At 42.0% G+C, this 24,230-nt stretch overlaps 1 protein-coding gene across 5 annotated transcripts; it reads right to left on the bottom strand.

The window, feature by feature from the left end:
* Positions 1-408: 408 nt before the first annotated feature.
* LOC103696998 (MACPF domain-containing protein At1g14780-like) lies at positions 409-15,016 on the bottom strand. 5 transcript variants are annotated; one of them, XM_088709693.2, is made up of 8 exons: positions 14,098-14,454; positions 13,840-14,009; positions 9,557-9,795; positions 8,894-9,095; positions 8,740-8,817; positions 8,481-8,664; positions 8,073-8,239; positions 409-1,310 (listed from the first exon to the last, which is right to left on the bottom strand). In XM_088709693.2, exons 3-8 carry the CDS (start codon positions 9,793-9,795, stop codon positions 600-602), a joined length of 1,581 nt encoding a protein of 526 aa, XP_088565819.1. In that variant the 5' UTR covers positions 13,840-14,009; positions 14,098-14,454; the 3' UTR covers positions 409-599. The 5 variants fall into 5 exon arrangements, with proteins under 5 accessions (XP_088565819.1, XP_008776979.2, XP_026656894.2 ...); XM_008778757.5 differs by lacking the exons at positions 13,840-14,009; positions 14,098-14,454 and adding an exon at positions 14,461-15,016; XM_026801093.3 differs by lacking the exon at positions 13,840-14,009.
* Between the last annotated feature and the right edge of the window lie 9,214 nt (positions 15,017-24,230).

The raw sequence follows: 24,230 nt of genomic DNA, 5'->3' as shown, positions 1-24,230 counted from the left end.
TGGTGTATACTAAGTAGTTCATTGAAAATCTAAATTTGTTGAAATTTATCTTGTAATAATAATTAATTGTCATCAGTGGTGGAACAGTGCTGAATCGTATTTAATAAAATAATTGTTTGCGATTGTTCTGAATAGCTTGCAATTTAAATAATGTGAAGCTATTTAAATAACATGCTGATTCAATTGTAGTAAATCTGAGTTTTTGTAATCAATTCATGTTTGTGTTCAGAGGATTAAAAGATGTTCACTTACTTTCCTTGGTATCATTTCATATTGCTGGGTGTGATAAATTGTAGGAATATTTATTCCTTTATTAACAAGCTTTTCAGCTAGTATCCTTGGTACTTCCAGCTCTTTGAGAACAAAAGCTTGATTCATAGTGAATAATAACTCCAACATGAAAGCTAATTGAACCTCCAACACGAAAGCTAAATTGAACAAGTAATGGGTATGCACAACCTCTCCAAGTCTCATGCAGTTTATTACTGTCTTCTATACAATTAGTCACTCAAAAAATCAAGAGTAAATGCACAGATTGGCCTAAATATGCTATCAAAATCCTAAAATCTACAGAAGAGATGCACACTCCGATATGTACATCAGCTAATCATTTCAATCTGAGGTGTATGGTTCAACAGAGCAAATTTTACATGCAAGCCGATCTTTCCTCCCTCTTTGACAAGCTTGGCAGCTGTCACCAGCCAATGTCCTGGCACATCATGGGGACCCCGAACCACCTCAACCATATCGACAAACTTTAATAACTTTCGTGATTGGATTGGAACAGGTGGACCATCGGGGTAAACTCCTGAATTCAGCTGTGCAGGCTCATGCTTTGGGGGTGGAGGAGCATCCCGTTGCAAGAATGGGGTGCTAAATGTTGTACTGAGATTTGTTAGAAAGCTTCCCTTGTGAGAAGTAGCTGGTGCACGAGTCCACTCAGTTTTTCGAATCGTACAATTCGGGATGTGAGTGAAGAGCAGGCGAAGATGAAGCACCTTCTTCGCCCACTTCCCTTTGGTGACAAGCTGAGCACCTGTGACCACAAAAACGCCATCAGATACTCTCTGGAGCCATTCAGGATTGTGCTTTACAGCGGCTGTGCAAACACACGAGTATCTCTTCCACTGGATAGGCTCAAAGTATTCCGAATCTGAGTCTTCAGATCCTTGCCACTGAGACATCCCAGACGAGGTGCTGAGCATGCTGGGGAGACTTGAAAGGTGCTGCACATGTATGGCTAATCGATTGCATTTCCTACCCTCCAAGTACAATCGTAGACCAACTACTGGCTTCTGGCCACTTGACACCTGAAAAGTATATGAGAGTTTCATTCAGAAAAATAAAAACCCACAGCTTCTCAGAATTGGCGAGAATGTGCCTGGCAATAAATTCCAAAGGCAGAAAACGTCAATTCATGAAATAAATTATTTCTTTTATTCAGAAAAAGTAGAAGCCAGCAGATGCTCCAGTTCTATAGACAAGATTGTTCTTATCATTCAGATCCTTTACTGCAGACTAATCTACCCAACATCTGGTGCATCAATGATAAGAAGTTTCTATCAGCATGATTCTGTTTATAAATTTCTTGTTGAAGAGTAACGTTCTTTCACAACAAAAGTATATACTCCAGGCTAGAGAGCAAATGTTGCAGTGCATGTCAATGATTGCTACTGGTTTAAATATGAACTTCTTGAACAAAAACCTCCAATGGTCGGGGTGTAGCAGCATGGTTTAGGGTTTAGGAGCATGAGTTGCATATAGACTTCCAATGCACGCAAGGAATTCAAATCAGGCGAAAACCTTAAATTTTGGAAAATGAGGCAGTTTTAAAACAGCAAAACATGTGGAATGTGGGAGCTTATGGAAATCCAAGGTTCATGGAAACTTTGGGGCAGGTTTGATGCTGTCGCTTTTTTGTGTTCTTGTTCCCCTACAAATGAGTGAAATATCACACAGAGATTGATGTGGAAGATAGCATTTGCAAAAAGGTTTTGCTATTACTGCCTTCTATTTTCACTCCTTTTTGAAAGCAATAGATCTTTGCTTCCAAAACAACTGAACATTTCAAAAGCAATTTAAAAAAAAAAAAAAGGGTTTCATTATACATGCTATTCAGTTTGGTTCATTTTATTTCTTGGTTTTTTGAAAACAATAACAGAAAACAGAAGCAAAACCAAATGGGCCTCAGCTTTTAGGAAGTTTGGACTCCACTTTTCAATCATGGAAACTGCACAACATGACACTCATAAGCATCTGCATGGCACTCTTTGCTCTTAAAAATGGAATATTCCACTCAAATTGACTAGAACTATCAACACTCAGAATGACTTTCTGGAACAGTTGAATGCAAGTAATGGCACTCAGATTATCATCTATTTTGACTGCTAGCATATATTATCCAAAGTGTGTTTGGACACTTCTAGGCAAGGTTTACCATCCCGGTACCAGATCCCATACCGGTGCCACACTAGCATAGTATCGGTACGGTACCGTACGAATTTTTTTGGCGTACCGAGTGTTGGTACGCCACATGTACCGGATACTGGTACGGAACCGGTACGGTATAGTATGTCCTGTATCGCCAGATTTAGGCCGGTATGACATACCTTGCTTCTAGGAGTCACTTTCTTTTTTTTCAACTTTTTGCTACATTTATAATGTGATATAACATGAACCAAGCTTTCAGCAAAAAGTACCATTCTTTCATTCAAATTTCGTCCAGTATTAATGCAATATGTGTACTAATATCTATACTTCAAAGATCTATATTAATATGTAGAAATTATAGGTATTCTCAAAATTTCATGACACCCTTCCATTCATGAAGAAAATTTTTTCAAAACCAAAGGATCACATTAAGTGTTTTCGCCATATCAAGAAATCACAAACCCAACATGTTATAAAATCCAAGAAGTTTATGTCCCAAGAATGAAGTACAGTAGCCAATAAATAAATAAAACCCAAAGTGGCTCAAGGAGAAGGAGAGGAGAAAAAGAAATAAAGGAGAGAACCCAACTTGATTCTGTCAGGCCATGTGGGGCTCATTAACTTGCACTAAATTAAAGCAATCAAAGTAGGGGCAAAAGATAATTTGTCTCATAAGTGATCAGCGATATAACATATACATGTAATGGGACTAAAAATAGGAGCAAATGATTAGAGTATGGCATTGTGACATCCAATGTAAAGTAAGGCTAAAATTGGTCACATATTAAGTATATATGTCTTCTCAGAAAATCTAATATAGCAAACTAAAAAATATTTTTATTATAATAGTATCAGTAAGGATATTTGTTTTAACATTAAAATAACAAAAATAATTATATCAAGAATGAAGGGATGATCAAGGGCTTCAAATCTGTTTAATCAAACAATAACTGGAATATTCATATAGTCATGAATCAGGAACCAAAGTTCTCACATCACCGGTAATTTTGATGGTCAAGGCCATATCGACAAGAAAGAATTAGAATTAGGCACTGAAATGTTAAAATTCTACTTATCAAAGAGTTGTACTTTGCATCTGTTTACTACATTAAAAAGCACATTTGTTTTACGTAGGATTCAGATCATAGACAGATGGAATGGATGAGCTAAAAGATGTAAAATGACCACATATCCTTCAGATCTAGGAACAACTAAGGCAAGGAGAGCCTTTTTTAAACATCAATTTAGCACAGTAATAAAATTAACTTTGTGAAAGATGAAGGAAGACTCGGTTAAAGTATCATGTGAGATAAAGGTGGGATCTGATTAGTCATCAATTCTCTAACACTACTCATTTTGTGAGAGTACTCTTGAGAAGTGTTCATCAGTATGTCTCTATCCTCACATTTTCTGGGTGGTTGATGGTTAACAGGGTAAAGAGTGCTTTGTTTGAAGCTCTATTGATGAAGGATAGTTCATAAGTGAGTGCTAGTTTTATGGGGTACTTTCCTAGAAAGCTACAAATCAAGTATTTTGGGGTTTTTTCCTGTTAAGTACCATAGTCTAAAAATTCCAGATTTATGGTGAAGGGTCTGAAAAAGGGTCAAGGACGACTAAGTCTCACAAGGAGTATAACTAACTGCAAGTGAGGTAACCAACTGACAAATGACATCAGTAAAAGGACGTGGAAAAAAATCAAGGTAGATATTGAAGAAATAAAGAGGTTGTTTAAATCAATGTGAAATGAAAATTGAAACCATGAGTAGGCTTTGTTCAACATCTTTAAAGGAAGTGGTAGTTGTGGAAAGGATGTCAGATATCTTTCCAGGTTCATGTTATGCACCAAGATCTGTAAGAGCAAAGGTTGCCGAGCCCCCTAGATCACTCTGATACCATGACATAATGTTCTAAGAATAAGCCAGCTCCCCTACATCACTTTTTATCTTACCTTTTACCTACATTACTGATGAGATTGGCTTGCAAGTCTACATCCCAGACTTTCATAGCAAATCTGTATCATCCCCTTTTCAGCACGGAAACACTTCCCTGTCACAACAGTCCACCTCCAGATATAGGAGGTCATTGAATTTTTCTTGCTCCATCTAAATCATCATTTAGGCCTTCTTAACTATTGTAACTTCATCCAAATCACCTCCAATTAAAATGAGACCATCCATGTAGATTAGTACCACAATAATCCACTTGTTCTTCGGTTTAAAGAATAAATTGGAATCAACTGTGTCAATTACCAAACCCACTAATCACAAGGAATTCTTCAATCTTGACATATCCTGCACTGGACCTAGTTTCAATCCATACAGCACCTTGCATACATAGCCTGCTTTATTCGCCCTTGAAAGCTGCATCCCTGCTTTATGTAGATGTCTGAATCAATTACCCAACATTGCAATGCATTTTTAACATCCAGCTTTAAGAGCTTCCCATCCATGCTTGATGAAATGGCAACCAATAGATGCACACTAGTGATTGTTGCTGCTAGACTGAAAATCTCATCAATATCAGTCCTATACTTTTGGCCCACAAGCCACCACATGTGTTTTATAGCAGTGAATAGACCTAGCTGATTTCCACGTCACCTTGTAAAACCACTTATTTAACCAGCTTACTCCCCTTGGAAGTAGGACAAGTCTCCACATTTTGTTCTCTAACAAGGCTGTTGTCTCCTGACTCAATAGTGTCTTCCCACTCTTTGATCCACTGTGCTGCTTGAAAATTAGTCAGCTCTTCAACCTTGTGGAACACCAAAGCACTGCAAAAGCCATCCAAGCTCTGCATAAGCCTCACCAGCCTGCTCTGGCTCATCAATCTCAATCCCTTTAGAACTTGAATCAATCTGCACTTGCTATAAAATCATCATGTTTGAAATAGTCCTACACTTCTTCAATCTCCAATGATTTTGACAACATGGATTCATTTTCTCCTGAAGCTGCAGCAACCTCGCCATTGATATCATGCATAATCAGCATGAAGAATGCTCCTTAACTACCTTTAAGCTGGATCAATCACTACCTCCACCACCTTCATAGCTACCAAGTAATTCACCCCTAAATCCCTACCTTTGTCACTGGCTCCCCCTTGCTGACTGGCTCCGCTATCCAGCAAACCATCAATAGGTATATTACTTTGTGTTGGAACAAGCTTCACCCTGCATGAAATGATCTGGTTTCCCACAATAATAGCAAACCCTACTCATTTACCTATGTTGTCCCTTATCACCCTTGGCACTCTCAAAGAGGACAAGATAGATTTCTTGGATTTGATTTTATGGTGAAATTGGCTTCAAAGAGTCATTTCCATGCGAGGTCCGCCGTACCGGTCCGGATCGGCGTACCGGTGGCCGGCCGGACCGGTACGGTACCGGTCCGGACCGGTGCCGTACTGGTCCGGACCACTTTCTTTCCCATCAAAAAAAAAAAAAAACCACAGCGAGGCGCTGTGGTTCCCCCCCCCCAAAAAAAAACACCGTACCGGTGCGAACCGGCCGGTTCGCACCGGTACGAGGCCGGTACCGACCGGTACGGTCTCCGTACCGGCCGGTTCACAGAAGAAAACCGGAAATACCGGTTTTCATCTGTGTCCGGTACCGGTCAGGGACCGGACCGGTACGTACCGGCCCGTACCGGCCGGTACGGGCCGGTACGGCATTCCTTGATTTCCATTCCATGCTTTACCAAATTGTTTGCAATATAAACACTATAATAAAGGGTTATTGGAGATAGATTAGGGGGATGAATAGATGCTTTTCAAGATTTTTTTGAGTAAATGAAGAGACTATTCATCTTGTACCATTGCTTCCTGAAAATTGAAGATTGATAAATACTACATTGTATGAATAAGAGGATGAGATTCCTAAGCAGCTAGTACTCCATTGTGAATTCACTTTTAGGTCTTTATTATAAGCCCTTGTCCCATGCTGGATACTAATACTCAAATTTTCAAGCCATGGCATGAGAATTAAAATTTTGAATTTCCTAATAATAAGTTACTCCACACGAGTGACTACTTTGTTGCAAGAGTGATTCAAGAGAATGTTGTTTTGTGTAAATATTCCCTTTTGCATTGTTTAAGATTTTCCTATTTTTGTTGGTTACATTTCTATAACACCTTGTTTAGCAAGAGGGTTATTATGTTTTATTGTACACTTTCAGTTATAAATTCTATAAATTTGTACAGCCTTCAAGATATGGAAATGGAATAAAGTTTCTAAAATAAATTACAGCCAACCTTGGACATAAACATACCCTAGACCTAAATATTGCAATTTAAGATTTGAAGCACATGTGAATACTCTCCTGGAGGTGTTAATTCTCCTCACTCAGTATACAAGTTTGCTGATGGAGTCCAGCAGTCCAACTTTTGGATATGACAAAGCATTACAGTTTGCAAAGTAGCAATTTGAAAAAGCCCCACAAGCCCCTCCATGAAACTCACAACTCTCATGCACGACTGAGAGAAGAGAGTAGCAAGTGCAATCAACAAGAACTGAAATTTTGTATATCACAAGCCATAAGGATTTGCCCTTCTCAAGATTGTTCAAAAAGGGATGAAGAGAAAACAGGACGGGATGTCTCTTTCATGAAGAGATGAATAAGAAAAGAAAGAGAAGACCCATTGAAGTAGTTCCTTGGCTAAGGAGAGATCTCAAGAACAGTTGATTTTATCACATTTTAAAAACCAACAATAGCTAATGGAAAACCAGTGCACATCAAGTTATAGAACCATATTTATAAATCATGATCTATCATGGACTAAGGCTATTGACATAGATATTGACTTTGGATTCAATAATGTACTTTCACATGTTACGTCTAATACACACCTACCACATTTCTTCCTTTTTGATATACACCTACACTTGCAAAGGACTTTACTCTTAGGACTAGATAAAACCCCTAAACTCCCCTAGAACTTAGTAAGAATTTCATTGTTTTTCTGTACCTAGGCATCTATGCTTGTTTCACATGTCACATCTAATATGCATCTCCTTCTCTACATACACCAACACTGGCACAAAACTTTAGGCACTAGAGAAGAAAAAATCTCTAGACCCCCTTAGACTGCATTAAGGTTTACCTTGTTTATCTTGAAAATTGGCATCTATTGTTGAAATATGCATGTACAAAGACCAAAATCATTAGATTTTCCTTATATTAGGTTAACATTTTGTGACAGTGTTGCATTTTTTTATTTTCCTTTTGTTCATGAATAAGTGCATGTCTTTGATGTGTCACTAGTAATTGTTTTACCTAGTGTTTCACATTTTGCATTCCTATTAATTTAGTTAGTGAATGCTTTAAGGCTTGTATTTTCTGGTTCTTTTACCAATAGTTTTACATTTTAGTTTAGTCTATGATTCTAGTCATAAATAAAAAATTGAAGTCACAAAGCTTCCATGAATTTTGTATAGTTATAAATTCTTTTACAGTCAACCTGTCATAACTGATAATTGTAGCTGATTGCATATGCTAGTGGTTATAATCTGTAATAGAAAGTTTAATACCAAAAACAAAGAACCCTGACAATCTTTCTTAGAATGCCTGAATTGTTCTCATACAATCAACAAATTCATGATCAAAGAAGAAAAGAGTTAGTCCATCGAAAGGTAAAAGCACCAGTTCTACCTGAGCAGTGTTCACATGAAGTCTGGGACCCAAAAATCTAAATTGCAGTGTGGGGTAGGATGCCTTTCTTCTGTGTGGTCCCAGAGCCAGTTCATTGAACATCGGTGCCCATTGACGAGGGACTTGGAATTCCAAGAAATACTGTAAATCGTCGGGATCAGGTTTGTCTGTTGAGGAAGCATTATATCAGAACATCTCATTTTGTTCAATCTCCTCATGGATAGAAGTAAAGAGAACTGAAACATGACATTCATATTTTTACACTTCAAATATGAAGATGCCTTGGTGGTTTTTAAAACTAGTATAGCTATAAAATAATGATGTCAGAGCAATGTGTATAGATCTCATATAGAAGCGCTAATAACAACTAAAAAAATATTCAAATGTTTCCTTGTGCAGAGGACTTACAGCGAAGATATAGATTGATTGCATGACTAAGATATCCACTGCCTGGGATGCCAGTCAGAAGAGAAGTGATGGGGACAAATTTAAAGAGTATAGCATCAGGATTATTTGGTACTGTTTGTAACCAACTGGAGTGACCAGACACATATATGTCTCCTCCCCTTTTTGAGCAAATGACTGTGAGGCCCTGTTTATATCCAAAAATTGAGCTTAATTTTTCAAAAATCAATAGAATGTCAGAGACAAGTTTTATGAGTCCTACATCCTTGCTTGAACTTTCTGAATGGCTAGCCAGGTGCAAAGTGTTTGATTGCAAGATTCTGACGAAGACATCAGGCACCTATATAAAAGACCACCTCAATCAACTGTGCAACTGCATAAAACAAGACCTACTCTGTAAATATAAGTAAATAGACCTTGTTCCTTCCTTCTCCAGTCTTCCGATGTAGTGGAGAGAGGCTTCTTCCATCAGAAAATAAAAAATCTCCAAGATCTTCAAGATGCACCTTAAGCTCGGCAGGAGAAATGGTCGAAGAAGGACTTTGCCTAAGACGAACTACATCCTGTCCTCCAATTCCTATTTCCACAATTATGTGAGTCCCAAATGTCTGGATGAACCTGAGGAGAGGTAAAGTCTGCGTATTATTACATTTCTCTATGAAAAATAATGATGCACTGAAATTTGCTCATTCATATCGAGACCACCATATCTTGGGAGTAAGAATATATCTTGATAAAAATTCTCAGACTACCAAAGCTAGGCTGCAGCACAGGAAGACAGAAAACAGGTCTATGATGAAACATATAGACCAACTAACCTTCATTAGTTGATGAATAGATCTATAGGTTATGCTTCACTGTGTCAACTCCAGGTTATTGGTTTAAAAAAATTTTTGTTCAAGTTGATCAGAAAACTATTATCAGGCTGCTGGACATTCTTAGCAAACAAAGATGCAAACTGAATAGCATAAATTGTCTTACTGATGTGTAGACGAACCAGATATTGCTGAACTTCCACAGCATTAGGCAGCTTCATTATGTAAAAATATAAGAAACATTAGAAGTAATGTAGTTCTTACCTAGATAATGATACAGGATCCCACTTTGGTGGAACAGCCTTTTTCACATCATCTCGGAGAACCAACGGAGAAGCCCTTAGGTGCAGATTGTACAAGGAAATGAAGGAACCATCAAAGGCAAGAAATTTAGTCTCCTTGATGTCATTCAACCATGCTCCACTTAATCCAAAAAGTGCATTAAAATAACCAGAAGGCACTTTCCCTTGCACTGAAGACTTCTGATTGAGTAACTCAGACATCTGTCATTGGAAAAAGCTGATGTGGTGAACAAATTGTAACTCTAACATGGCAGAAGGGAGATTTAGGACATCTAAAAAAAAGAGAAAATCGAAATTTAATCTGAATTAACAATAATAAAGTCTAGTTTGATCCACTGTCTGAAAAAGGATCTACTTTTCTGACCTTAATCAATTTAGGAAAGGAGAAAGAAAGGAAAAGCAACTAATCAGATATGAGTTTTAAGCTGTACCTTCATAGAAATCAGATTACATCATAATATTCATGATGTACAATAGTCAAGGAAAGTTTAGATTGAATAAATTCAAGAAAGATTATGTCTAAAATTTGAAAGGAGAGAACTCACTCAGGCAGCCTAGTCTTAAATGTGTCTGAACCTCCTCACTGACTGCCTAGGTGGCTTCTTCATGGGGCTTGACCACCAAAAATGAACCTAAGCTACCTTCCTGGTTGGGTTGGACAATCTTCTTGGCTGGGATAGGTGAAATATTAGGCATGTTGGGTCAGCAGGCTAACCCTCTCTGCTTGGTGCTTTAGCATAGCTATATTTTATATCACACGCTTCACCAATTATGATCAGTTATTTTTATTTCCAACCTATACTGATTAGTTGCTACTTGACAGAGTTGTTTGTTTCATTAAGTTACTTAAAGTATTGAACTTTTTTTTTAATGTTGGAGGATTTGTAGTCTTGGACTATATAGGGAACTTAATGTATTGCATAGAAAAAATTTGATAAAATTGATGAAATACATCTATATAAAAAAATAAGTAGAAAATTAAATATTAAGTAAAAATGCCAAGGAACTTAAAAGCAAGGTTAGGTGTCCTCGAGTGAGTTGGGCAGACTGGTCAAACCCACTCTTCCTGATACCCTAAGACCTTCCACTAATTACAACTCATGCTACAAATTTCAGCAGTTAATGATCAGTAAACTAACCGTATCAAAAACATAAATAATATATATTACAGAAAAACCCTAATAAAAGATTATTACTGAGTAGCACAGCACACAAGATGCACAAACATTGCATCTAACACTGAAGAAGCTGCATTTTCATTGCATTGAATGATGCCAAGAGAGAAGATAATATTCCTTTTATTGTTTATTGTCATTTGTAATAGAGGCTTATGCCTTCTATAGGCTCTTAGGGGTTCCTTCTAGCTTGAAGAATGCAAAAACATAAAGGAGTTCTGATTCCCTCCAGTAACTGGAGACCTTTAGTTCACCTGCCGTCTGTGTGTCTTGCAATGGGCTAGTGATAGGACAAAAAGGACATATGTCCCAGCCCTGTCCAAACACCTGCTATTGCTTGATAGATGGACAGTGGATGATGTGGCCCTGGACCTTTCCAATTCAACTAAAAATGGGAGAGTGACCCAACTCAACATCAGACAAGAATAACTGCCTCCTCCTAATAGAACAATAAGGGCTTTTATTACGGCAAAAACAATGCTATCTAGGCCTTTCATAAAGAGATTCACCAACACATGAGAAAGAAAATAAAAGCAAACAGCTTGTGGAACATGTAAAAAGGACACCCAAAGCTTTACAAAACATGGTCCTAATGAGTTGAGGACTCTCCCGAGCCAAAGAATATCTAAAATAGGATCCTTAAAATACTTATCCTGTCCTTAATAGGACTCTAAACAAACCCCAAATATAGCTCATAAAATGAATGTGAAAATTGCTATAAGATTAAAATACACAAAAATATAAGCTATTTTTGGATCCTTGAGTACACCAAAAGTGATCCCACCTAACATAGTACTAAAATGTTAGCTACATATTTTGTTTTTACCAAAATTTGGATGCATGCACAAGCGCGTTCATATGCACATGGATATATATAGGGGTTTTCTATGGTGCTTCCTAAAATCCAAACGAGATAAAGTTTTGAATGTTGCTTTGTTGTTTATTGTACAATGACGGTGCGTGATCATTCCTACGATCACCGGCTATAGCCCATAAATAACCCAAGTATGAGCGGCAAGTACAATAGTTTGGGCGAAATGGAAGGGTCTTAATTGATAACCTTTTTCCTTCTTTCACTCTCGGACCAACAACCCAATCAGTGCCTTTCCCTAATCAACAAACTAGCATCCCCTTCTTTCTTCATCCACTCACCCCCACAACCAACTCGACAACTCCCTCCCCCCTCCACCACTCAACTTACTTAGCACCCCACAGCTCAGCCACCCCCTCCTCCATCCTTCACTCAAACCCACGTCCAAGCTTCCACCCTCCACTCCATCTCCATTCATTCACCATTGTCAACCTCATCATTGTCGACCTAGTTGAGATGGTGTACCATCATATAAGAGGGGGCCTTGAGGAGCTCCTCCAGCTCGAGCTTGAACCACTTGTCCACTTCCAAGAAGATCTCCCCGCTCTATCCATACCGACGCTCCTCTATCACTACAGCTGACCCTGAGAGATCTAGCCGGAGAACAAATTATAAGAGAGATTTAGCAATGCTAGAGAGCTATGGGATGGCAACAATTATAAGAGGGAGGGATCAATTAAACAAATTGGAGGAGAAGTCAAGATGGAGAGGGGGTTCAAAGTGTCGATTCCAGCAAGGAGTGCCCTAGAGAGGTTAATATTAGTGAGGTCGAGGGCAATGAGGATCCATAGGGTAGTGATGGTGGCGGGATGAGGTTAGAGAGGAGGGAGCGCTTAGACGAGAGGTAGCCCTCGAGGAAGCAGTTGGAAAGAGAGAGGATGGTGACCCAACCACCATGGAAGGTGATGTCAAGCCAGTCGTAGAGGTTTCGGTTGGAGCCAAGCTAGACGACAAGGACGCAAGTAGGTTGGAGGAGACCGCCGACTTGAGGGCCAGGAGGGCAAAACATAGGAGAGAGGAGCGGAGGGAGAGAAGATAGTATTTTTTTTCTTTTAAATATTAATATATTAAAATAATTTTTGATCCACAACCTCGATACTAGGTACCTACTAATACATTATCATTCGGTATGGTATGGTTGATACAGTACAATACGCACCCTATATCGAGATAGCCTCCATCTTTTTTCTCACTTTTATCACTCCTAAACTAGGTGGTACAGGTTGGTACAGTACAATACGCGCATTGGTATGGGACAGTCTCACTCGACTAGGACCAATATGGACTAGTATTGGTCAGTTCAGATCAGCTTGAGGTCTATACTGAGCCAAAACCCCATCTCATCCTGGTTCCCACCCAGTACAGGTTAGTACTCCCTAAACCAAGCAATTTGGGATGAGATGACAATCGTTGAATTTTTTTATAAAATAAAAGTGGGGAGGTAGGCAACCGGTTGGAAACCTATATTTAACATAATACCATAAATTTCCTAATTATTGGATGTTTAGGATGTTTCTTACTTTCGTATAGAATAATATAAGAAGTATCATGGCCAAACCCATTTATATATAATTCCTAGATTCCAAGAACACCATTTACCAATTTAGAATATAGTGCACAATCAAGAAATCAAGGACAACCTACCAAAAATAATGCACTAGAGTTTATTAAATTTCATTATCTGTTTTATATTTTCATGTCTTAGTATCCTTTCTAGTGATTCTTTTTTCTTTATTTTCTTATTTGCAAATTTGAAACATTTTCGTGGAAGGCATATCTAAGGCTTTTCTGACTACATCCACCATGGCAAAGGGAACTCCAGAACACCTTGAAGCTCACAGATAAGTCCACATAAAATGAGGCATGAATATCCATAAAGAGACTTGCTTGAGGTGCATGAGCCATGTCTTTTCTCATGATTACATTTAAGGCATATACGTTGGGCTACGACTGTTTCAACCATCAAAGTAAAGGGAGAGGTGGCCTATGTTCACAAAAGCATTATAGCGATACTTTACTCTTTGATACTTTTCCTCCAAAATTTTTGCACCAATGGACATATGCAATACAAAATCCTTAGCAACAACTAGCTGAATAACAAATTCCAAACACAATAAATCATTTCTTCATCGTGCTACCTGACATGGGCTTTTTCCCCTATGCATCTCTTTCATATAAAGGTTACTTCATGTAGCTTACCCTTCAAACATACATTCATGCATTAACATGAGTCTCTGCATGGTTGAGCAGGCCATATAGTCCTAATAGGCAGGTGGAATTCATTTTTAGAGAATTCCAAGTAATTTCTTGCTCTGAAAAAGTCCAACACTTCATCATTTTGCTGACAACGTAACTTCCTATGAAGTGAACTGTAACAAATCGATACCAATTATCAATTTTAATTGACTCGTTGTGACCTCATACATCCATGCAACTGTTTTTGCAAACTAGTTATACCTTCTAGAGGGGCTTTCCAAACGCAGCATGCAATATCAGTATCAATTCCCTTTCAGTCAAACAACTGGTGCTCGGTCATGACACGCTTGTGCTACCGCCCCTTATTCAACTTTGTCCGACTCTTTTCACAGACTTCCCTTCCCACAACCGTAGACTAGGATGGCCAACAGACAAGTGAATCACAGTGAAAAAAATATATCAGATCTTATCAAAATTCTTGGAAACACCCCTATCAAATTTTCGCCTGCAGCTTATTAAAATTAATTTCCGACAACTACGAATCCCAATTCCAATCAACCAAGAGAGCAAAAAGAACAAAAATTAAAAAGGGAAGAGATATATGGTAGCTATAAATAACATCACCTGATTGAACTCGAGCACATCGGAGCGGAACCGCATGCGATCACCTTTGTCGAAGCCGATATCCTTGGAGACGCCACGAATTGTAGGGCCCCCGGGGATATCTATGTCCCAGGTATTAGTTTCATCGAGCTCCACGAGCCGGCAGTGGGGGTATCCTTTGGCGAACCGGAGCTGGAAATCGCAGGTCAGGTCGAAGCCCAGACCCAGCGACCGGAGCGCCCTCAGCTCCACCGGCTCTCGCCACTCCCCTTCCATCGAAACAGAGATCTAAGAGAGAAGCAACACAGGCATCTACAAGAGGGAACGAGAGAGCTCGGCCGAAAGAAGAGTCGGGGGATTAATTCAAAGGGGCGCAGACATGGAAGAAAGAGGGATCGAGGAGGCGATGGAGACCTTTTGTTTGTCGTTGCTTATCGAGGTGGGAAAGTTTGACCCGAAGGGAGTCCACGAAAGGAAGCAAAAATAATTCGACGGGGGGAGTTGGTTTGTTTAATGGGATGGGATGGACGATGGAGGGGTTGCTTCTCGGAAGGCCGCGGGGGGCAAAGTGAGGGCGAGAATAGCAGGTCGAGCGGAGTCGGAGATGTATCTTTGCACGAAAGAAGAATTCACCTTTCTTCGCGCGAATTCACCGTTGGATCATCCGTGATCGCTTTGCGATATGTGCACAGAGAGAAGGGTGAGTTCGGATCGCCTTGAGATCTGGGCGGCGAGAGATCTCCCACGGTCGATTCGCACGAAGGAAGGAGAAACCTTGTTTCGCGCGAATGGTACGACCCCGATCCCGCAGCGCAAGAGAGGGACGTGCGAGTGGGCCCCACGTAGCGTACCGGGGCGGACCGGCAAATAGGTCAACCCGGGAGTGGGTCCCCCGTGAAGCTGAACGTCGGGTAGCTCTCGGGACTTTTGGTACCTTGGAGACGCGGTTTGGGTGTCGCACCTATCACGGCTGCGCGGATTGATTTTCCCCTGGTGCGGAGGGCAGCCGTTTGGTGCGTGCTTTTGGGTCCTGGTTATTGCATTTATTTCCTGTGGTACCTACGGCGGGTTGTTCGCATTTAGTTTTCACCTCGCTGCGACACTACCTTAGGTTTAGGTGGGTGGCAAATGGGCCAAGCTAAATAGGCAGTAGCCTAGTTTTGCAAGTAAACGATGGTGTTTGAGTTTGTTGAAGTCTGGTACTAGGCCATTTTCAGTTTCTATAGGGGTTGCGTTGGAGTCATTCCGAGGTCCAGGAGTCCAACAAGTATTAACCGATGTTGTTGAATGTAGAGCTAGATGAGTTGCTAAAGAGTTTGGATGATTAGTCATTCAAACAGTGAAGATTGGTCTAAGGTCATAATATGCCTACAAGATGGTGGGATGGTGGTTGATGTGCTCGCATGGCAATAGCTCGAATACTGATTGCTCCCAAGATGGTACTGAAAAAGGAAGACCATACTTGGACCTTCCTTTTGACACCGGATCTGACCTGAAATAGTATCTGTTGCTGGGGGTCCAAACCGAGAACGATTGGCACAGCGGTGTGAATGGGGTTCCCTTGGAATTACTTCGGTTGCGCTCCGCCTTCCGCCGGGAGACCTGCAAGCAAGCATCGCACCACCACCGGGGTAGTGGGGGCCCTCCGACGATCAAGTTAGGGGAGATCGAAGGAGAAGAAGAGGTAGCAGGTAAGATAATACTTTGGAAAATCTTGCTTACCCTCCCCCTTCCCCCCCAGCCCCATATATATCAGGCTGGGGGGGTTTTCTGGGGATTGGTCATCGTGTGGCACGATGGGGTTGCCACTGACGTGGCCGTTACAGGACGTCGTGGGGCAGCGCCGGGTACGGCCATGGCAGGGCGTAGTGGAGCTCCGCTTTGTACGCTGTTACAGGGGATCGTGGGGCAGCGCCGGATTCGGCCGTTGCAGGGAGTAGTGGAGCAGGGGGCCGCGTCGTGCCTCAGGGGAACAGTCTGTTATTGTCAAGAGATTGCCGACCCGAGGTCGGATTGCTGGATCAAGGGGCAACCGACTCGGGGTCGGACTGCGAAGCCGAAGATATCCGACCCGAGGTCGGATTGCTGGATCAAGGGGCAGCCGACTCGGGGTCGGGCTGCGGAGCCGAAGATATCCGACCCGAGGTCGGATTGCTGGATCAAGGGGCAGCCGACTCGGGGTCGGGCTGCGGAGCCGAAGATATCCGACCCGAGGTCGGATTGCTGGATCAAGGGGCAGCCGTAGTCTTCCTAGGCGCGCGTGCCGGTCACGTGGGGCATGGTGGCTAAGTTCCCTGTTGCCCAAATAGACAACCCAAGAGGGGGGGTGAATTGGGTTTTAAATTAATTTGGATAATTAAACGTTATGGATGATTAATTAAAAACTATTGCAAGTTATTTAATTAATGCTAAGTGCTGTGAGTGATGTGAGAGGAAGAAGAGAAGAGACAATCCAATGCAAACACAGAGTTTTATAGTGGTTCGGAGCTACCCCTTGCTCCTACGTCCACTCCCCAAGTCTCTCTTGGGAATTCACTATAACCCCCTTGGATTACAGCCGGTTGTTTTGCAAGCTCACAACCAAACTTGTTGTTTTACGAGCTCACAACGAACTCGGTCGGTTTTCCCAGGCTCACCGACTAGAACCAACCCCGATTGTTTTCCCGGGCTCACAATCAAACCCTTACACACGTTGGTTTTTAACTTGGCTCACCAACCAACCTTAATCCCCTTGATTCAATCCCCCGATTGAACCAAGTAATTACAAGTTATAGAAAGAAAAGAAAATAAGCTTCTCAAAAGCAGATGTAAAACAATATAATCAAAAGAGGAGTTTAGAAGCCCTCAAACGCTTTTAAGCTGAAGTAGAGGAATGGCTTCTTGAACTCCGGTCTCCTCTAGAATGAGTAGTCGACTTGAATGCAGGAGGAGGAGGCTTTAATTGCTGGGAAGATGTAGTTGGTTGCAGTAAATGCTGATCTTCCCCTTTTTCGTTGAAGAGCACGTTGCAGAGCTTGAAAGCTTGAATGCTTGGAGTGGAATGGTTGTTCTCTTCCTTGCTACAGTCTTCTGTGGCTATTTAAGCCAACCCCCACGGAAACTAGCCGTTACACTGCTTTTTCTGCCCGTTTTGCACACTCTGCGCAGCCTGACAATATGACCGTTGGTGGGTTGGAGTCGACTCGCGCGATCAGGAGTCGACTCGGCTGTAGCGGGAGTCGACTCAAGCTTTTCCGGAGTCGACTCGGCAACTGTTCCAAATTTGAATTAAAGTTGCCGTCACGACTGGGAGTCGACTCGTCTTGACCCGGAGTCGACTCGCCAACTTCTGGAGCTGACCTGGCAATTTTGGAGTCGGCTCATCCACTGAAGTCCGTGGATCCAATTTTGAATTTTGTCCACTCGAGTCGACTCGACTGTCCTTGGAGTCGACTCGAATCTCAGAGCCCGAACTCCCGATTCTCTGTCTTTTGGCTCATCCAGTCTTGGAGTCGACTCGAACTTCCTTGGAGTCGACTCGGCTCTCAGTTTCCGAAAGTTGGTTTTCTGCCTTTTGATGTGAAGCTTGTCTTGGAGTCGACTCGAGCTGTCTGGGAGTCGACTCGAATCTCAGAGGCAATAACATGGTTTTCTGTCTGTCGATGGTCGCACAGTCTCGGAGTCGACTCGCGTATTGCGGGAGTCGACTCGAATCTCAGAGTCCATAAAATGCTCTCTGACCTTTTCTTTGTGTACCGCTGAGAGTCGACTCTTGCTTTCTCTGGAGTCGACTTGCCAACCATCGGAGTCGACTCGCGTTCCACTGGAGTCGACTCGAATCTCAGACTCGAAAACTGCTCTCTGACTTTTCTTTGTGTACCTCTTGGAGTCGACTCTTACTACCCTGGAGTCGACTCGTTGAACATTGGAGTCGACTCGCGCACTTCAGGAGTCGACTCGTTGACAGGTTCTGAGATGAGGCTTTCTGTTCTTCTTTCTGTTCTCAGTCGGAGTCGACTCGTACTAGTCTGGAGTCGACTCGAGCTCGTGCCAGTGAACTTGATACGCTTGGAGTCGACTCGTGATACTCGGGAGTCGACTCGAGTCTCAGACTTTGGTTCAGCAGACTTCTTAACTTATCCAAAATACTATGAACCAAATCTAGAGACACTTGGACAGGATTTTCACTGAAACACTCAATTGAATTCATTAGTAATCACAAGATATACTCAAATGCTTTGAGCTCATCAAAATCAAATGGGGTTTTAATCAATCACTCCACAATCTCCCCCTTTTTGATGATGACAAAACTTTGAGTATATGTAAAATGACTTGCTCAATAAATAATGAAATAAAATCCATAAATGAATTCAAATATCTGATAATTTAATTTATCCAAGTTTGAAAGGAGTGAAACAGCAAATTTCGGAGTTAAAGCTCTCCCTTTCATTTGGAATTATATAAGCCTTCATATTATGCAATCAATTATTTGGCTTATATGTCATTAATGATTTAGCTTGATTAAAATTCAGATTCTCCCCCTCAACATATGCATTCAACTATGTTTTGATTCTCTGAATTTCCTTTTAATGCTATGAAGTTTTCGAACTGAATTTTTTGTTTGTTCTTGAGTAGGATTCAGCTAATCTCCGAATATCCCTTGAATAGATTCTGGAGATTACTCCATTAGGAGCCCCAAAAGAGAGATAATGAGCCTCGAGGTACCGAATCCACTTAGAACAAATTTGTGTGTGTTTTTAAGAGTTTATCTTTTTATTGATTTCTTTTACATATTTTATCCATGTTTCTCCCCTTTTACATATTTTATACATATTTCTCCCCCTTTTTGTCATCATATCAAAAAGGAGGTAATCACACACAATCAATGGCACAAATGGCACAAATGGCACAGAAATGAAGATAAGATGTCTACTCATTGTATTGATATGAATGTGAATACATTTGAGCATACAATAAGTAAAGCAAAACAATACAAAACAGAACTCAAACACATCTATGTCCTCCTCGAGGATGAAGCTCCCCCTCTCGAGGATGCATCTCCTCCTCTGGAGGATGTGGCTCCTCCTCTCGAGGATGTGGCTCCTCCTCTCAATCGGCTCTGCTCCATGAGGAGGGTGACTGCATCTGTGACATGGCCAAGCTGTGTGATGATAGACGTGGTGGCTCTGCTATGTGTAGTGGAGAGCTCTGTCACCGACGCCTGAAGCCCAGTCACCGATGTCTGAAGTGCGTCCAGCTTGTCGATGAGTACATTCGCCAAGCGCTCGGCCCCCTCGGTGGTGGTGTGCATGTCACGACCTATCTCCTCTCGCATCTGTCGAGTGGAGCTCGTGACCTCACTCATGCTGTGGAACTGGGCCTGGACCAAACTCCGGACATTGTAGATCTCTTCCCGTACATGAGCCGTCATGTCAGTCACGGCTGTCAAGGAAGGGACCAACTGAGAAGAGACGGGTGCAGGAGTGGGAGCAGGCACCGCACCTCGGAGCTCCCGAAGCAGCTCTCCCTCACCTCTCTGACTATCTCCTGTCGCAGCTCCCGGAGCTGCTCAGGATCAATCCGGACTGCCATAGAGGGTGGTGCCGAGGAGGAAGGTCCGGCGGAGGTGGTAGGAGCAGGAGGAGTGGATGGGGGGTCTGGATGGTCTGGAAGGTCTGGATAGTCTGAATCGGGCTCAGGACTAGGTGAAGGTCTGGTGGTCTGAGCGGTGAGGGTAGACTTCCTAACCTAGATCCCTTCTCTCTTCCGAAACCCCATCCTGTGCATGGTCCCCGTACACAAGCGATCTGTCCATCGCAATGCACGAGAGGGTTCCCTCTCAGGAATGGGAATCTCGTACTCCCTAAAGAGAAGAGTAAAAATCATGCCGTATGGGAGGGTGAGCCTAGGTCTATCTAGGGGCTCACACATATACCTATAGATGAGTTTAGAGAAGTTGATTGGGGTGTCCTGAAGAATGTAAGACATAACAGCTAGGTCCCTCTCATTTACAAAATCAAATCTTCCTGTCTTAGGGAAGATGGATCTGGACAGAATACTCAAAAGGATTCTCACTTCAATAGGAAGTGAGCTAGCAGATACCTCGTCTAGGGGGGACTGAGGTGGATGCCCTAAGACGACCGTAAGGGCCTCAACTCTATCCTCAGGGTGTGCGGGAGCCATCCCTACTAATGGAAGGTGGAGGATGTGGGCAATGAGATCCTCCATGACACGCACAGGGACACCTACTACTGTGCCCTCGATACCTCCATCTCTCCGATGGACGGTACTATAAAACTCTTGAACAAGGCCATGGTAAGTGGGAAGGTCCAAAGTGAGGAAGTACTCTAGGCCCTGGGCTCTAAGCCTATCACCTATGGTGAACCCTTCCCGGGAGAGATAGTCAAAGTCGACATACCTCCCGGTGGTGACGGCCTTTCCGGCCAACGGCCTTGCGGGAACCGCCCTAGGCGGGGAACGAGCCGGAGGTGGTTGCCTCGCGGGATCGTGCCGCGCCTTGGAGCGCCGCTCGGGACCGGCCTCGGGACGGGACCTCTTCCTAACCACGGTCTTACGAGGCATCTTGACCTAAACGGGAAGAAACACCTAAAGGACGGAGAAAGGTCGACGGAGGAGACTCGGGACGGACCGGAGACGACCTAGGAACGGACGAAAACCCTAAGAACCGGTGAAAAATCGACCGAACAGAGGTTGGAGACGATCGGGAAAGACCTCGAAGTCGGCTCTAGGGCTTTTTGAACAGTGGCGGCTTGAAAGAGAAGTGTTTGCGAAACGACAAACCTAGGGTTAAAAAGTCGGATCCCGACTGCGAGTCGACTCCCCTGAGTCGCGAGTCGACTCGACCTCGAGTCGACTTCAGAATATGTTGGGAATTGTGTCCCAAAGCCAATTTTTAATTGTAAGAAATTGGATTATGTATATATTTTTTATTAAAATGAATAAAAATTTATTCTGGCAATTTTCTATTCATCACAAGTGTTACATCTTCAAATTGAACTCCTGTGTATTGTGATGAAGTCCTTAGGACTAATTTAGTGGATAAAAGAGGTTTTATCATTTAGTCCTTAAACCAGTTCGCGACCAAATGATGAGCTGTCAATTGGACAATAGCTATGTCAAGTATAGGTCGTTGTGTGTCATTTAGTTGGTTGTCCTCTTAAACCAAAAAGTGTGGAGACACTGTATGGTATACAGGTGAGATGTAGGAGTACATCATCACTGAACAGTGACTCACCTGCGTAGCACTCCACTGTCGGGAGTTAGCTCGCAAAGCGTATGGGCATAAGTACCCCTTAGACCTGAGACTGTCACGGTGACTTGCAAGCAACTCACTGTACTTAGGCACTGGATGACCTGAATTTCTAATTCAGGGATCGGAAGGAAGCTGGGTGCAGTCAAGTACTCGCGAAGTCTGTGTACGAGTCAAGATGGGATTGACCGCTCCAGATTATAGGAGTTGATGTCTCGCTGTATTTCAATTCAGTAAAACCTTGGCCAGGGTAAACCAAGTGATGGTCACTTGATTTGATTAATTGAAATACACTATGGATGACCGGACCCAGAGTTCGACAGTCCACTCTGAGGTCATCTTGAGCATCGATGGTCATAGGGATGAATTATGCAACAACCATACGTCTAGGTTCTTGAATGTTGCTTTGCATATTCGACCTATCCGGACGTCGGGTATCATTGCTAGATGGTCACCTCGATTAGTGCATGGAGTAGTCCATGTACTACCGGCTTAGTGTTCGAACCTATCGGAGTCACGCACATTAGTCAAGCTAAGTAGGAAGGTCTTGACCCAATTTAATTAAGAATTAAATTGTGGGTCATTTGGAATTTGGTTCTGTCTATGTTCAGCTAGCACTGAACATGAGGTACATGCTAAAATTCATGGATGAACAACTAATTAAGTCTGTATTTCGGGTCAATCAAGTTTTAATTAATATAATTGAACTTGATCAGGACTCAATTGTTGAGATTGGATTTGATTGGGTCTAAATTAGTGTAATTGGGCTCGATCATGATTTAATTGGGATTTAATTTCATATTTGTTCTGATCTAAGTCGGACTTGGATCGAGCCGAAACTGGACCTAATTGTATCTCTCATGAGTCGGACTCATGTGGAATTTTTTCGGGTCAAAAATCATTCAAATGGGCTGTCAATTTGGTTTAGAACCAAATAGGCTTGCTTTATTTCAAAATGGGCTAACCCATTTCCTATTTGACTAATCCTAGTTAAATGGTTACGGCTGACATGTTTTTAAACTCCCATAGACCCGTGGACCACTCCCCCTCATGGACCCTTAAGGATTTTTTTGTGAACCGCGATGGAGAAAAGCCTGGGAGGAGAAAATAGAGCCTTCTTCCTCCCGGCTTTGTCCCCACACCGTGCCACCGTCTGGCCTCCGGCCGCTCTGCCGTCTGGACCGGAATGTCCGGTTTTGAACCCGCTACATTTCGGTTAAATTTGATTTTTGAAATCCGGCTGTTATCGGATGGATTTACTGTTTTTTCCCCACGTTTGTTTTTGAAACAAACGTTATGAATTTATAACGTATGGATTCGTAAAGACAGTCATTACTCCTCTTAAATCCTCTCTGCGTTGGCCTATAGAAACCAACGTTTTCCTCTTGAATACAGAACGAATCAGAGAGAAAAAGGTGTGAATCTGTCCGTGAAATTTTGGGAAGAAACTTCACAGACAGAGGCGGCTTTGGTGGGATTTTTCTAAAGGAGAAGTGGAAGAGAGAAGAAGTGGTCCTTCTCTCTCAATCTTCTCCCAGTGGCAAGCATTCAGATCCGGCTTTCTAGTCTCCTCTCTTCTCCTCTGCGATCAGTCCAAAATTGAAGCTCTCGGGTTGGAAATGGGAGAGAAGGAAGAAGAAGAAGAGAAGAAAAGAAAAGTGTTTCTTCTAGGGTCCTTTTTGCAAAAAGTGGTTTTGCAAAATACAGATATCGTCCAACCTTCCTACGAAGCTCGACGTGCGTGCGAAGTAGAGGGCTTGCAGATCCAGGCCTTACAGAGCTACCTTCAGGGATCTAGATCCAGATCCAGATTCAAATTACCTCGACCAACTTCCGCTACGGGCTTGAGGTAATTTTACATAAAAGTTAAATTTAATATTTATAATTATTATAAATAAAATAAAAAAATTAAAACTGATTTTTCATGCCTGGCGTTCGATTTTATCGGACAACTCGGAAATTTTTCCTTCAACTGGTATCAGAGCAAGGTTGGCCGATGGAATTGGCCTATAATATCTAGAATTATGCATGATTTAATTTTTTAAATTTAGATTAGATCTAGATTTATTGATAAAATATCAATCTTGTGCTGAATTATAAGGTTGTCCTGCTATAAGGTTAACCCCTTATAGTGAAAAGGTTGTCCTAGCACAAAATTGAGATTAATTTGTATCATAAAATAAATAGTTTATTTTTGTGAAATTATGCATAATTGATGTTTATGAAATTTCAGTTTTAAATTTATTATGACCACAAAATTTAAATATAAATTGTTTATGTTGCTGGTGGTCCAAACCGTGAACGATTGGCACTGCGGTGTGAACGGGGTTCCGTCTGAGTTGTCTTGGTTGGTGTTGGTTGCGCTCCACCTTCCGCCAAGAAACCTGCAAACAAGCCTTGCACCACCACCAGGGTGGTGATGGCCCTCCGACGGTCAAGTCAGAGGAGATTGGAGGAGGAGGAGAGGTGATAATCGCAAGTAAGAGAGTGCTCTGGGAGATATTGCTCACCTCCCCTCTTTCTCCCCCCAGCCGCATATATA

This window comes from Phoenix dactylifera, chromosome 13 (assembly GCF_051530095.1).
Source record: "Phoenix dactylifera cultivar Ajwa chromosome 13, Ajwa_hap1_PhDact_Kaust_v1.1, whole genome shotgun sequence".
Classification (NCBI taxonomy): domain Eukaryota; kingdom Viridiplantae; phylum Streptophyta; class Magnoliopsida; order Arecales; family Arecaceae; genus Phoenix; species Phoenix dactylifera.
This window is presented reverse-complemented; position numbering and strand designations above follow the sequence as displayed.

Bases quoted from the DNA above. Each gene is read 5' to 3' on its own strand.
- LOC103696998 (XM_008778757.5), bottom strand. From the start codon at position 14,715: ATGGAAGGGGAGTGGCGAGAGCCGGTGGAGCTGAGGGCGCTCCGGTCG. The intron at 8,818-8,893 runs GTCTATTTACTT...TCTTTTATATAG, and splicing joins CTGGAGAAGGAAGGAACAAG to GTGCCTGATGTCTTCGTCAG. The intron at 1,311-8,072 runs GTAGAACTGGTG...TATACTTTTCAG, and splicing joins TTCATGTGAACACTGCTCAG to GTGTCAAGTGGCCAGAAGCC.